The sequence below is a fragment of the Herpailurus yagouaroundi genome, unplaced genomic scaffold, assembly GCF_014898765.1.
Source record: "Herpailurus yagouaroundi ecotype Mexico unplaced genomic scaffold, PumYag 217, whole genome shotgun sequence".
Lineage (NCBI taxonomy): Eukaryota > Metazoa > Chordata > Mammalia > Carnivora > Felidae > Herpailurus > Herpailurus yagouaroundi.
The window spans coordinates 6241776-6257437 of NW_024412448.1; the positions used below are offsets into that span (position 1 = coordinate 6241776).

Genomic DNA, 15662 nt, shown 5'->3' on the forward strand with positions numbered 1-15662 from the left:
TCCAGCTCCAGCTCCAGCTCCAGCTCCAGCTCCAGCTCCAGCTCCAGGCTCGGCCTCCTGTGTAGCCGCTGCTGTTGGCGTCAGGCCCCTCCCTCTTCTGCCTCCTGCGGCTGCGCTGCTGAGGAAGCTGCCTTTGTCTCTCCCACTTGGTTGAATTTGTCTGCATGTGACTCCATGGACCAAATAGCCATTATGTCAGCGGAGAGCAACCACGTGGCCAGATTTCTGTTCGGAATTCACAGAGGAAGAGGAGAAAGCCCTGTTTGCCCACGTGGGATAACAACCCACAGTGGGAGCTGCAGCCTTGGAGACGGGCGCACTGACCCACTAGACGGTGGCGTGGGCACTCGGGGAAGGGGACTGTGGTTGGAGAAAAGCTCCTGACCCAGCCTCTCCTCACCTTCTCCGTCTTCATCCTGGTTTCCTTGCTCGTTCCTCCCCATGGCCGGTGCTGACCAACATAGTGCCCTTGCTGGGCAAGACAGTGGGGTGGGAGCCCAACTGTGGATGGTTTGTGTGTGATGTGTGGGCAGACTTGCCTTTTTCTTTTTCTTTTTCTTCTTTTTTTTTTCTTTTCCTTTTCCTTTTTTGTTTTTTTTTTTAATGTTTGTTTATTTTGAGAGAGAGAGCGCATGCACACGTGTGTGCAAACAAGGGAAAGGGAGAGAACCCCAAGTAGGCTCCACGCTGTGTGGAGCCTGATGCGGGGCTTGAATCCGTGAACTGTGAGATTGCACCTTGAGCCAAAGTCAAGAGCCAGACAGACGCTCAACTGACTGAACTGCCCAGGTGCCCCCGGACTTGCCTTCTCTAAACCCAGCATCCACTCCATACGGCCTCTCACCTTCCCCACGTCAGCACTTGTTAAGTGCTAGCTGTTTTTCAACATCGTGAGGCTTAAAGTCCTTTAGTGCAGGCCTGATTTTTTTCCCGGTGCTTTAAGAGCCGTTCGTGGCCTCAGCAGACACCTGTCCAGTGAGTGTGCGTGTAGGTATTCATTGTGCGTGCTCACGGTAGAGAGCCCAGTAGTGCTGCAGGGGACGCTGGCCCGGAGCACATCACCCCCTCCCCTTCCTTCTGCTCCACGTTCAGTTCCGGGTTTTGGAGGTAACTACTGTTGCTTATGTATTTTTTCCAGAAATTTTCTATATATTTGCAGTACTTGTCTTTTTTCCCCCAAATGCAACTAATCCCTAACCACACACTCTGGGTGTAACTTGATCAATTTCTCAGCCCATCCTGTTTTTGGTGTCCTTCCACTGCAGCAGCTCATTCGTTGTAAAGTACGGGCCTGCGTGGAACGGGGGGGCAGGAACTCAAATGTGCAGCTTGGTGAATGACCACAGTCGAGTGGGAATGGCCTCTCGTCATTACACAGATGAGGAAGCAGCACCCCAGCCCTGCCGTGTGAAAAAAAGGCACCCATGTTTAAACATGGGTTCCTGAGGTGCCTGGCTGGCTCAGTTGGTAGACTGTGTAACTCTTGATCTTGGAGTTGTGAGTTTGAGCCCCGTGTTGGGGCTAGAGTTAACTTTAAATATAAATGAAGAGGCGCCTGAATGGCTCGGTTGAGTGTCCCAACTTCAGCTCGGGTCATGATCTCGCAGTTCATGGGTTGGAGCTCCATAGTGGGCTCTGTGCTGATAGCCTGGAGCCTGCTTCCAATTCTGTCTCTCGCTCTCTGTGCCCCTCTCCTGCCGTGCTCTCTCAAAACTAAATAAATGTTTAAATTTGTTTTTTAATAATAAAAAATAAAATAAGTAAATAAATAATTTTTTTTAGTGGGCTCCCGGCGGGGGGGGCGGGGGGCGGGGTGCTGTGTCCTAACTGACCTGACGCATGTGCTCCGGGGCCTGATGCCATCTGCATCTGTGTCCATGGCCTCATCCTCTTTCTGTGTTCCCTCTTCTTGGCCCGGCTGCCTTTCTCTTTCTCTGGATTCTCCCTGACCTTTCTGGTGTAGCTGGAGGCCACGTCCTAGGTGGGAAGGGAGTGAGCAGAGCCTGTGCTCTGTGTCCCTTTGCGAGCCATTGCATATGCCTCCGTGTCCTTGGTAAGTTCCAGAACCATCCTGAGCCTCCGTTTCCTCACTGGTGAAACAGGTGGACCACCACCTCCTTTGATAGTTTGTTTTGTGATTATGGAAGAGAACACATGTGGAAGCAGATATCTGATTTCCACGTTTCCTGGAGTGATCCTAAATTTCACGGAGAATTTAGTGAGTCCATTTTCCATAGAAAATGCTGATATTCTAATTTTTAAGTTTGTTTTCATTGAAATCAGAACGAGTCTTTGAAGCACGGTGTGATGTATGTTCTGTATTAGGCTGATCGCAGCCACTTTTTCCCACCCACAGTGCTGCAAACTCCTGCCCATCCAGCCCCCGGGGAGCAGGGTCTTCGGGGTACAAAATGGGCCGTGTGATACCAGCTGACCTCAATTTAATGGCCGACAACTCCCAGCCAGAAAATGAAAAGGAAGCTTCTGGTGGAGACAGCCCAAAGGTAAATGTTTTATAGCCTTGAAACAGAACCTGGGGCCGTCACGTGACCAGCTGTCCTCCCTTTGCTGTCTGCATGTCTAGTAATGTCGCTGCCAGGGCCTTGTGTGGATCCAAGTTGGTTGTGGGGTCCCTTCCTGTTGAGTAGGTTCTTGGGGTTGGGGTCTTAGAATAAATGAGTTATTTTGGTCATTCACCACTGGGTGCTCCCCAGTGTCAGCTATGGGCCCAGGTGCTGAGATCTGAACCAGTGGAGGACAAGAGAATCGCTTGGTCCTCACGCGGTGATAAGCACTGTGTCCCAAGAAACCGTTCCCAGGGTTTAGTCCTGCTGTCCCAGATGCTGAAGGTTGCACATGCACTCGTGTCTGAATGTACACGTGCACACATGTGCACAGGAACACACCCTTTTGGGACAGTGGTTGTTGAACATGCCGTGACCCTGCGTATCCCTGCATATTTTTGTTCTTTGACCCAGTAATGCCCCTTCTAGGATTTTGTCTAAAAGGAAGTGGCAGAAATCTCAAACAAAAATTTATATAACACAGAAAATTGAAAGCAGCCTGAATGCCCCCTAAGAGTGATCAAGCAAGGAAATCTTATGCAGCATAGTCACTGATATGGAAGTATTGTTGGTATAATGCTCGGTGAAAAAGAATAAAGCAACGCGTAGTATTAGTTACATCTGTATAAAATGTGACGCATTTGTGCAGTAGCACACAGCACAGTCATGGAGGAGACGGCCGTAATGGTGCACCACCTGTCTGCTGTGGCTAGGAGCCTTGCACACGGGGCGTGCCGGGCAAGGGAGGGAGGCTCAGAGGGGCACCATCAGTGGGGTTCCATGTTGATACAGTTGCCTGTTTAAAATCAGGCAAAACTAAATTGTTTCAAGGTGTGTTCTTAGATGCTAAAACGTTGACAGCAAGATTGTCATTATGACAAAATGTCAGAGGTAATGGCAGCTTCTCTGGGGGTAGAGGCTGCAGGCCCAGGGGGCATATGGAAGCTTCTGGGATGTGGGCTGTGTTCTCTCTTGACCTAGTGTTGGTTGTCCTGATGTTCACATCACAGAAATTTGTTTTCAGCTGATGAGGATGTATTACAGGCTTTGCTGTCTGTGTTACATTTTTCAATAAAAAAAAGGTTTTTAGCAATGTGTAGAAAAAAGGTAACCAGGAGACACAGCCAGTGGCACAAGCACGATGAGGAAGGCTTTGTGTTCTGAACCTGCTGCCTGGAGTAGTCTCCAGCTCCACCAGTTCGCCTGGCCCTTTCCAGAGTCTGTCCGCTCAGGGTAGTTGGGGCAGAGCCCAGCTGAAGTGTTCAGGAAATACTAGCTGTTTACGAGTGCGGCCAGTGTCTCTGCATAGAATATGTGCCCCCCACCGCTATCAGGACTGATCATGGGCTGGGCAGCTGAGGCCCACGCTCCTTTCTTTGGCACGTCTACCTTCCTTCCTGTCTGTCCGTCCTCTGCTTGTCTTCTTTTCGTCCATTTGTGTTTATCCCTAAGCAATGTCTCAGTTGCTTCTTTTTAAACCTCATATAATGAGTGTCATCTTGACTCTGACCGTGCTTTAAGGTGTGTTGTCCTGGACTTTACTGAGGTCAGGCGGCTCTTTTCTTTTCCTTACGTTTTTTGTTTTTGCCATTGGAGTTTCTCTTTATGTGGTTTTAATATTCTTTTTTTACACTGCTTGTGCATTTTTCCATTTGTTTCCTCTAAATTTTCCACATGCTTCTCAATTTGTGTTACTTTCATAGTAAGGAAAACTAAGCATTTTCACAGGAACACTTAAAAGCATAAACAATCCTAGGGGCACTTGGGTGGCTTGGTTGGGTGTCTGACTTTGGCTCTGGTCTTGATCTCACAGTTTGTGGGTTCAAGCCCCACGTTGGGCTCTGTGCTGACAGCTTAGACCCTGGAGCCTGCTTTGGATTCTGTGTCTCCTTCTCTCTCTGCCCCTCCCCTACTCTCACTCTTCTCTCTGTCTCGCTCTCAAAAATAAACATTAAAAAAAAAAAAAAAAAAGAGGGGCGCTTGGGTGGCCTAGTCAGTTAAGCATGCGATTTTGGCTCCAGTCATGATCTCACAGTTTATGGATTCAAGGCCTGCATCAGGTTTTCTGCTGTCAGCATAGAGCCCGCTTCAGATCCTGTCTCCTTCTCTCTCAGCCTTTCCCCTGCTCATTCTCTCTCTCCCTCTCAGAAATAAACATTAAAAAAATTTTTTTATGTAAAAAAATTTTTTTTAAATAAAATTTTTTTAACATATATTTTTGAGAGACACAGCAAGACAAAGCACAAGTGGGGAGAGGCAGAGAGGGAGACAGAATCCGAAGCAGGATCCAGGCTCCCAGCTGTCAGCACAGAGCCCAACGTGGGGCTCAAACCCATGGACAATGAGATCACGACCTGAGCCGAAGTCGGACACCCAGCCAACTGAGCCACCCAGGCGGCCTCCCCAAAAATTGTTTTAAATAAAAGCACAAACAATGCTAAATTCTAGTAAATTTAGTAAACATTTTGATAACCTCAATAATCTCTCTCTTTTTTTTTTTTTTTTAACTTAAATACAGGATGATTCAAAGCCACCTTATTCCTATGCACAATTAATTGTACAAGCAATTACAATGGCTCCTGACAAACAACTCACTCTAAATGGGATTTATACTCACATCACTAAAAATTACCCATACTACAGGACTGCGGACAAGGGCTGGCAGGTAAATCCATTTCGATTTGTTATGAAATATTTCTGTGACAAGTCAGTAGATGCTGATTGAAAACAGAGGAAAATTGAGCTGCTTTCCTTAACTTGGGCACAGGGCAAGGGTAGAGCGAGGTGAGGGAGACCCTCTTTTGCTCAGGGAGGAGGACGTGTTAGAGGCCACTGGCCCCGCGCTTTGACCTCCTCCACACAGAGCAGAAGGAATAGTGGCTCTAGAAGAAAACCTCAGCCCGTGGTTTTTACGGTCCCTGACCGTCCCCACGGATGGGAAAGGCATGGATTGTTTGAGATGTTTCTCTTTGACCATTGCAGTTCACTTCCTGTGTCTGAAGTAAAGGAATGAGAAAAACCCAGCCCGTCCTTTACTTCTTCCTTCTGTCTTCCTTACCTGTGTCTGCTGACGTACATAGCTTCTTGAAGTTTGCAGAGGTGGTTTCCAAACTATTTTATCAACGAACCCTTTCTTCAAAAGACGTCTTCTCCCGTTGGGCAGTGTAGAAAAGCAGAAACCCGATGCTGCCCTGTGTGGGGGCGGCCTGCCTGCTTGTGTTCCTGTACTTTCAGATCGTTCCTGGGGTGTCTGCCACCCAGCCTTCCTCAGAGGACTCTTGGATATTAGTGCATAATGGATCCTTACTTAACTTTTTAAAGTTTTACACCGTGTGGTTTTTTCTTCTGTGTATCTGTGCTAGGTGTGCCTGCTTGCTGGAGTATGGTAGAACCTCCCTAATTCGGACCATATGGGAAAGGCAGGGTTGAAATAGGGAGCGTTAAAAGCATAAGAAAAGAAGAAACGTATGTTGCAGTTCTTGAATTCATTGAGTAACGAGGAACGGCAACACTATTCCTTTCAGGCATAGTGAGTAAATGATCCTCAGAAAAATGTGTCTGCTGACCCGTAACCATAACCGAGTGGGTGGGGGTGGAGGGGAAACCATTTTCTGTTTAATGATGGGCAAAAACTCTTTTCTTCTACCTGTAGACATACAAACGTGTTCTAATACAAGTAGTCCAGCCACATCCTGAACATTTCCTTTGTAAGGGGTCTTTAGTCACGTCCGGGTCCTCGGTTGTGGAGGGTACAGAATAAGACCCCGCCTCCCTTCCTGGCCTGGGGCAGCTGCCCCCTGCCTGCCTCCCTATGCACAGCGAGGTGCATTTCTTAGTTGGAGTGAGGAAAATGCTGGATTTGGAGAACGCTTTGCTCTCCAGTTACCTGGCAGGTCTCTTCAACACATTGGACAAGAAATCCCTGCGATACTGACCATTTTAATCGAGGACAGTGAGGTTGTGCTTCAGATAAAATGTCCAACCAAAGAAGCAGAGCCAAATGATAATCTGTGTCCATTTCTGATGATTGCTCCTGGAACACGGTTTCCTGTGTGTGGGCAGATGAGGTCTCAGGATACCCCCTCAAGGAGTGGGGTGGGGTTATGGGCAGCTCGTCGCGTGCAGAATTCTGGTGACTGGAAATGTCAGTTAGCGGGGCAGAAGGGGAGCCAGTGTTTCTGAAGCGCCTGGCCAGACCTTCGGTGATGTGTTTCCCTGTGTTTCCTAACATCCATTTATGCAAGAGCTGCTTCCAAACAACATATGGTTTTCTGGCCAGAGGACGAAGGCCAGCTCTCAGGGGCGGCCTCCTCCAGGCTTCAGTCTTGTGGGGAGTTAGGTCAGGTGCGATCCCCACGTGCACGACTTCCCAGCCCCTGAGAGCGGAGCGTCACAGACATGGCTGCTGGAGGGCAAGCACCCCTCTCTGTTAGCTGTCATCGATGCTGCTTTTTATCGAAACCTCTTTTCTGTCTAGATCAAGGCCCAGAAGGGTGACTGAGCCTTGCCTGTGTTAGGCCCTCCTGGCTCCAGTGTTTTAGCAGAAAAGAGATTTCCTGTTGCACCCCTCCCTTTAATTTTTGGAATGCGCTCTCAATTTCTTTTAGCTGTTCCCAGTACTGGTCCACACATGTTCTTTTTCTGTCATGAGATTCTCTGAGCTGCCCCTCCCAGAGTGACTGCGCTTAAAGTCTGTATGGATGAGACCTTCTTCCCATGTCCTCACTTTTGGCTTAAAACAAAAAAGCCTTTCCCTTTGGCAACCTTGTTTCATAAAAGCCAGATCCGATTTTCTTTGTGTGGAGAGTAGGGGGGAAGACGGTCTTGTAGAACAGCCCAGTTTTAAAATGCGGGTTTCCAGACTGCCTCCTGCCCTCCCCTAGAGCGCTAGGGAGGTGGCGGTGCAGGGAGAGCAGGGCCCGAGGGCTTGGCCCTGACTCTGATCTGCTCCTGGGACACCTGTGCCTTTTGGAGCACCTGAAGGAAGTCCACAGCTGCCTTCCAGGCTCGCTTCGGGTATTTTGCCTTGTCTGCCTTTGGCAAGGCTTCTTGATTGGTCCAGAGGAAACTCTGGGATAAAACAAATTGTGACCGCATCTGGGAAGATGGCATGTTTCTTTCCTTCGGTTGCATATTTATGCCAAAATGTTTTCTTATGATTTATAATTATAATTTTACCCAGCCCAGAATTGAGGTATTTGTTATAACTAGAAAACTTGAATTCTGGGCCTTTGGGCCTCTGAAAGGACCAGAGCCGGTTTCTTAAAGTAGAGGGCGTGTTGTGGGCTCCTCTCACCCTGTACCTTGAACTCTGCTTCTAGAAGGTCCTGACATGTTCCCTTCTTATCAGTTTCTTTACAAGTCCTCAGTAGAGGGAGTACTCTGCATGAGTGGGGCCGACAGAAACTAGGTCTGGGCAGGAGTGCTGGGGGTGCTTACAGAGGCCGGAGGCCGGTGACCAGTCATCTGCAGGTGACCGGTCATCTGCAGGGATGGAGCTGCCTTCGGGGACAGGAGGGAGGAGGGACTGGCGCCCAGGGAGGACGGGTTGTGGGGAAGTAGCCTCGGTGAGGGGAGGGTCTGGGGGGAAGAGAATGTGTGCAGTACTGCAGACCCTTTTCTTCCTGTTTAGTTTTAAAGAGTAATAACCTGCCTTTTCTCTACATGTAATACTTTCTGAATCAGTAGAAGCCAAGCCAGCATGGTTTTTGTGTTTGTAGCTTGGCTTGATCAAATTACAAAGGCCTTAAATGACCTTAGAAATATAGTTACTTTGTGTCTGCATTAAGTATCTCGTAGAATAATGGGAATGACTTCCACAGCATTTCCAGTCTTGTTGGCTGGAAAATCGTGGCCTCTTTGTTCCATAGGCTTGTTAGACCCTGTTGTGATGGTATATAGTGTAGCTTCTGTCACATTTTCAGGACAGAAAATAGCGACTCCTTGACCTAGGAACTTGCGTACAGCTTGTCTATGGCATGAAGGTCGTGGAACCACACCCCCCCCCCCCCCGCCCCGGTCCTGTTCTCCTTTATCAGTGGGAAGAAATACTAGTGTCCCAGTCCCCTGAAATGGCACTTCCTACCTCCAGACTCCCCCTGAGCCAGCTTCCCTTTTTCCTCCTAGCAGTACGTGCATTAACCTTCTCGGTGCAGTTCCAGCCTTCACGTGGGGGTTCAGCACCTCCCATGTTGTTCACTTGTAAGCTGCCCAGGTAGCCAGGTTCCCTCCCACAGTACAGTCGGAGGACCTCTTAACCCTTCCATGGCAGTCGTCAGGATTGCCTTGTTCATAGCCAGAGGGCCCTGTGGTGTCACGGTCTGGGTTTGCTTTTCTCAACCCACAGTCTTGGAGTCTACCTTCTACGGCACAAAAACGTCTGAGGAATCAGAGGAAGATCGTCTTCTCTCTTTGGCGGAAGCGCCAGTAGTAGTTGAGTTTGATTTTTCTGGAAGAGCTAGTAGAAAGGTATTGTTGGTAGATCCCTAAACCTGTGATAAAACATAATAAGTATCTGCGGTTATCAAAATGTTCTAAATCTTGGGGCTCTCAGGTGGCTCAGGTCGGTTAAGCATCCAACTTCGGCTCGGGTCATGATCTCACGGTTCATGGATTCAAGCCCGTGTCAGGCTCTGTACTTGCTTTGGGTCCTCTGTCTCCCTCTCTCTCTCTCTGCCCCTCCAGTGCGCGCGTGCTCTCTTTCTCTCCCTCTCTCTCTCTCCCTGTCTCTCTCTCTCTCTCTCTCTCTCTCTCTCTCTCTCTCTCTCAAAAATAAACATTAGGGGCGCCTGGGTGGCGCTCAGGTCACAACCTCGTGGTCCATGAGTTCGAGCCCCGTGTCGGGCTCTGGGCTGATGGCTCAGAGCCTGGAGCCTGCTTCCGATTCTGTGTCTCCCTCTCTCTCTGCCCCTCCCCCGTTCATGCTCTGTCTCTCTCTGTCTCAAAAATAAATAAACATTTAAAAAAATTTTTTTTTAAATAAACATTAAAAAAATAATAAAATAAAATATTCTAAGTCTCAGGTAATGCATTTATTTATAAACACTTCCACAAATCACAGACAGTCTAGGCTGCCCCCCTGCGTGTTGCTGGTGAGGGAGACGGACTTCCACAGGCTTGCGTGGTGCTGTGGTCACAGCCATAGCCTGTGACTGGTTGTGGTAGGTGAGCGGTCCCCTAGCTGGGTTGTAAAGTAGAATTTGATACATTTGATTTCTGAGCCACCTCTGGCAAGTGAGGATTTCAGGCTGTGGCTAGGAGTTCCTTTAGAAGATTAATTGGAGAATTTAGAAATGATTTTGGGATAGCCCGAAATTGTACTGTGAGTTACCATCATTTTGAATCTTTAGTAGTTTAACTTACTAACTTTAAAGATGGGTGTAGGGGCGCCTGGGTGGCGCAGTCGGTTAAGCGTCCGACTTCAGCCAGGTCACGATCTCGCGGTCCGGGAGTTCGAGCCCTGCATCGGGCTCTGGGCTGATGGCTCAGAGCCTGGAGCCTGTTTCCGATTCTGTGTCTCCCTCTCTCTCTCTGCCCCTCCCCTGTTCATGCTCTGTCTCTCTCTGTCCCAAAAATAAATAAACGTTGAAAAAAAAAATTAAAAAAAAAAAAAAAAAGATGGGTGTAAATACATGAAATAACTTGGATGCATGGCTTCTGTCCAGCTGTTGCTGACTCTGGTTTGGGGGGCTCAGGATCAGGCGTGCTGCCAAGAGTCGTGCAGGTTGCAGTGGGGAGCTTTCCTGAAACTGTCTGTAAGCTGTGAGCCAAGATTTTTGTAATGGAAAGAATAGAGCAGGAGTTGAGGGAAACCTCCTCTCTGTGCCTCATCAGATTATTTGGTGGATCAAATTGAAAAACATGTATGGATGTATTTTGCAAAGTGCTCTTATTACTGGAAGATGGTGTCGACAATACGTCTCAACCTTTAGCTCGTCTTTATCCTTTGCTGGTTTGCCAAACACTTTGCACTGGATTAATTCATTTTAGATGGCTGTGACAGATTCTTGTAAGCTAATTCCGTGCTCAAAAAGTATTTTAAAGGATTGGCTTATTTTGTCTCTGTTCGTCTCTAAGCAGGAAAGGTGAGATGACTACAGTGAGGGTCCTTGGTCTCCTACCTGGGGGAGAGATGGAAATTGCCTTCTTCCCTGTGGTTTAGATGGCCCACCCCTTCTTTGTTCCCTAGATTCCCCCCCCCCCCGCCCCTGGTGCTCCCTCTGCCATTTCGTTCCAGGACCCTCCGGCTGGGGGGTCGCACCCCTACTCCTTCACTCGGGAGGAGGGCCGGCTCCTCCCAGAACAGCGCTGCTTGTAAGTCGTCTGCCCTCTGCAAAGGCTGCATGCCTCGGTCTCTGCTTTGCAGGGCACTGAAACTGGGGCACATTTTCATTTCTCAGCAAAGAAATATATGAATTCTACGTATTTTTTTATGTTTCATAGAATTCAATTCGCCACAATCTCTCTCTGAATCGGTATTTCATCAAAGTACCACGTTCCCAGGAAGAACCAGGCAAAGGCTCATTCTGGAGGATAGACCCTGCCTCTGAAAGCAAATTAATAGAGCAGGCTTTTAGGAAAAGACGGCCTAGGGGCGTGCCTTGCTTTAGAACCCCTCTGGGACCGCTCTCGTCTAGGTAAGGAAAAAAGACAAACAAAAAGACCTCACTTACTGGTTAGTAAATTTGCCTTCAATGTGTTGGTCAGTTTTCCTTTTCACAGTGAAGGAACTACCAAATGCGGTGTGATTAAATGTGGGGATGGGGATTTGAACAAGAGTGTCGGATGCTGCCCGCACATTTCTTGAACAGCAGTCTGAAACGGCGGAGACTGGCGATGAAGTTTTACTTCCACTCCGCTCCCACGTGGCAGCTGTGGCCTCACTGAACTCATTGCACATTGTTAACATGACCGGTCGGCATTTGATGAGCTGTGTGTTTTCCTTTCCCTTGACACATGAATAGCTCTTCCAAGCTGTATTTTAGCGTCTTAAACTCAAGATTGTTTTATATAATGTTAATGGCCTGATTTTCAAATTATACATTTTTAGCTTCATTAATAGATGCTCTGTTTCTAAACAAAAAAAAAAAGGACCAGGATGTAAGTCTCGGGCCCCCACCTGCTTGCACACCGCTGGCTCCTGCTGCCCGTGGACAGGAGCTGCTTAGGGAGGGCACCAGTGCAGCTCCACGGCTGTGCAGCCCGTGTGGGCACGGAGCCCCAGTAGCCTAGCGCAGCACAGGCACACTGGCTGTCACAGCTGAGTGAGTCTCACGGAAGGTCCATCTCCGGTCACAGGCGTTCACAGGGAAAGTAGAGCTCACAGAACTGTAGTCAGGTGGCAGAAGACAAATGGCCGTTACAGTTTCAAAATGCACGTTATTGAGATGACGCAGCGTGGTGAGTGCTGGACCTGTGAAAATCCACTGTCTTTTTTTCTGTAACACAGAAGTGCCCCAGCCTCTCCCAATCACGCTGGAGTGCTGTCTGCTCACTCCAGTGGTGCCCAGACCCCCGAGAGCCTGTCGAGGGAAGGTTCCCCGGCCCCCCTGGAGCCGGAGCCCGGCGCGTCACAGCCCAAACTGGCCGTCATTCAGGAGGCACGGTTTGCTCAGAGTGCACCAGGTGAGACTCGCAGAGAGGGGGCAGGTGTGGTGGGTGGGGGCAGGCCGGGCTCCTCAGCGGACACAGCAGTGGCCTTGGCTCCTTTGTACCTGGTACTTTCTGCATAATACCTGAGTGTTATAAGCTCTGAAAAACTAATAGTACTGTGAGTGTTAAAAAAACAAAAAACAAAACACAGTGAACGTTGTTTTACGTAAACAGCTTATATGGATGCCTGAAATAATTAAGAATCTGTTTCTCAGTTGCTTGATCAAAGATTGTGAAAAAAAAATCCCTCCCCCCAAAGGAATAACACAAATTAGACAAGCTAGACATTGATTGGCAGCAGAAACTGCCCACTTAATGACTAGGTGAGCATCTCACAGTTTACTTACTAAGTTGCAAAGCAGAATAAAGATGTGTGCCCTGAGGAATTTAAAAACAAAAACAAAAACCGTAACAACGCAGTGTGGAAATGTGTCTGAACTAATTCTATTACGATTCCTAATTGGTTGGCAAGATGTGTGTTTTTGGTGTTTTTTGGTTTTTGTTTTTGGAGCAAGAGCGTGCATGAGTGGGGGTGGGGTAGAGAGAGGAGCCCAAGCAGGCCCCGCGCTGTGAGCACAGAGCCGACGTGGGGCTCAGTACCACAAACTGTGAGATCATGACCTGAGCCGAAATCCAGAGTGGGACTCAGAACTGACCGGGCCACCCAGGCACCCACAAAATACGCACTTTGACACAGTGGGAGTCCTGACCATGCTGGCAACAGCCCCTCCCCACCCCCACCCGTACCTCCTGTCACCAGCGTGTCTTTTCATTTACTCTGTGCCCAAACCAGGGAGAGCAGAGGTTGGTTGGCAGAGTTTGTAACTCTGTGTCTGGGCTTTCCGGTTCTCTCGCCCCCACCATGAGACTTTAATGCTGGGGAGAGCGTGGCCCCCTTGACTGGGCTCGGTAGGCAGCTTCTTCCCATATACTGTGTTGACATTTTCTTTTTCATGAGGAAAGAGATGTGGGAAGAGGTGTCGTAAGAAATCTGAATAGAGCAAGAATTGCGTTTTTAGCAGTCAGATACAAGGGTTCAGTATCCCCGTTAAGATACTACCCTTTTCCCACCGCGAGTGACTTCACTATTATGAGGTGGAGGGGCGCGCCCTGTCTTACTCCTCTGTGTGCTGTGAGCGGGTGGTTGCGCTTGGTCGGTTCTGGGAAACGGTTGGAGGAACGTGGGTGCCTGTGCCTCACCCCTGCTCCCTCAAACTCTGCAGGCTCTCCCCTGTCTAGTCAGCCTGTTTTAATCGCTGTGCAGCGGCAGCTGCCGCCGACGATCAAGCCTGTCACCTACACGGTCGCCGCCCCCGTGACCACCGCGACCTCCCAGCAGCCTGTCGTGCAGACGGTACACGTCGTCCACCAGATCCCTGCGGTGTCCGTCACCGGCGTGGCCGGCCTCGCCCCGGCCAGCACGTACACTGTTGCCGGCCAGGCCGTGGTCACGCAGGCGGCCGTGCTGGCCCCTCCTAAGGCAGAGCCGCAAGAGAATGGAGACCACAAAGAAGTAAAAGGTAAAGCAACAGAAGAAGTCGCTGCAGGCAGTTTCTCAAGCTGTTTCTCAAGTCTTCCCAGCAGACCTACTCGTCCCAAGCCCCTTTCTTTTTGTTGTTGTTGTTTTAATTTTTTTTTAAGTTTATTTATTTTGAGAGAAAGAGATGAGAGCACAAGCTGGGGAGGAACGGGGGGGGGGGGGGGAGCGAGAGAGAGAGAGAGGGAGGGAGGGAGAGAGAGACAGACAGACCCCCAAGCAGGCTCTGCACTGTGAGTGCAGAGCCCGAGGCGGGGCTAGAACTCATGAACTGTGAGATCACAGCATGAGCCGAAACCAAGAGTCAGACGCTCCACCGACCAAGCCCCCCAGGTGCCGCCCCCAAACCCCTCTTCTAATTACGTAACGTCTTAGAGAGGGTCTGCTGGCCACCGGGCGCGATTGCTGTGGCTCTCCAGTAATGTCAGTTGGAATTGTTTCTTTCCCCTTCCTTTTAATTTCAGTAAAAGTGGAACCTATTCCTGCGATTAGCCATGCCACGCTGGGCGCCGCTAGCCGGATCATTCAGACGCCACAGACCACCCCCGTCCAGACGGTCACCATCGTGCAGCAGGCTCCTCTGGGTCAGCACCAGCTACCAATAAAAACTGTGACGCAGAACGGGACTCATGTGGTGCCAGTCCCTGCCGCCGTCCACGGCCAGGTGAACAACGGTAAGCAGTGTCCTTCACAGCTAATAGGGTGCAGATATCGAGAGCAAAGATCCTTTGCTCTCCGTTTTATGAATGGTAGTGTTCCACACTTTGGTTTCGACTGTTAAATTTTAATTTTTTTGTCTGAGGAAATGTTTGCATTTCTAAAGTGTAAGAAACCTAATAGTGCTACAAGGTACCTGGCGGTGGTTGTGGGTGTCACCTCTCCTGGGGGTCTCCCTGGTGGAGCCATCTGAACGGAGATTAGCGTTTCTGTAAATACCTAGACAGCTAGAAATACCCCCCTCCTTGTGTAGATACCTGGGTGTGGCCTGGAAGTAACGGGAGGTTTGGGCACTGGCACCTGCCTTCTGAGATGTCTCCTGGGATACCTGTGCTCCAGAGTGTGTCTGACGGAAGCAGAGAATCTTGCTCTCTGCGCACATAGCTGTCCATGCATGTTCTCACATCGACGAGTAGAGAAGACAGGACAGACCAACAGAGCTTGGCATTTAGTTAGGTAGTCAGTAATTTAGTAAGTAAGTAGGCTCCACGCCCAACGCCAGAATTCAATTCAATAACCCTGAGATCAAGACCTGAGCTGAGATCAAGAGGCGGATGCTTCACCGATCGAGCCACCCGGGTGCCCCTGAGCTTGGCTTTTAAATGAGAGCACAGAGAAACCCCTCTCACCCAGCCCTGTGGAGCCATGTGAGGCGTAGGGGTCCGGCTGGCTGTTAAGTCAACTCAGGAGTCTAGTGTCATCCTCAGAGCTGCTGTTTGAGCAGTGGGTCCTTGCCCAGGCGTACAGAGTCCCTGCTGTCCATCAGGACGCAGCAGTGGCCTGCAGAAGCTCAAGCAATGGAGTCAGGCTCGTGGTCAGAAGGTGCTCTCTGTGCCCATAGAGTTTCTCTGAAAAGGGGTAGAGAACAGAAGGCCTAACTGTGTTGACCTGCCCCCTGTGAGTGACGAAGGAATGGAGGAGACCTGCGTTTGCCTGTGGGATTCAGATTCCCACTCTGCCTTGCCCCAAACTCACTGGTAGAATAAATTCTGGAACCTTTTCTGGGGAAGACGAACCACCTGAGAGTTCTTTGTTCTTATTCTTCTTATTTTTTTTTAAGTTTATTTATTTCGAGAGAGAGTGTGGGGAAGGGGCAGAGAGGGAGAGAGACCATCCCAAGCAGGCTCTGGGCTATCAGTGCAGAGCCCAATACGGGGCCTCAGTCCCACGAATGGCGTGATCATGACATGAGC

At 49.5% G+C, this 15662-nt stretch overlaps 1 protein-coding gene across 1 annotated transcript in view; it reads left to right on the plus strand.

Annotated features, from left to right (window-relative positions):
- Positions 1 to 15662, plus strand: part of FOXK2 (forkhead box K2) — a 38021-nt gene that overhangs the window by 10509 nt on the left and 11850 nt on the right. The window contains exons 3-8 of the mRNA XM_040456784.1: positions 2357 to 2504; positions 5083 to 5229; positions 11007 to 11200; positions 12013 to 12188; positions 13439 to 13735; positions 14217 to 14426. Coding sequence (XP_040312718.1) covers positions 2357 to 2504; positions 5083 to 5229; positions 11007 to 11200; positions 12013 to 12188; positions 13439 to 13735; positions 14217 to 14426 — 1172 coding nt within the window. The remainder of the gene's footprint in view (positions 1 to 2356; positions 2505 to 5082; positions 5230 to 11006; positions 11201 to 12012; positions 12189 to 13438; positions 13736 to 14216; positions 14427 to 15662) is intronic.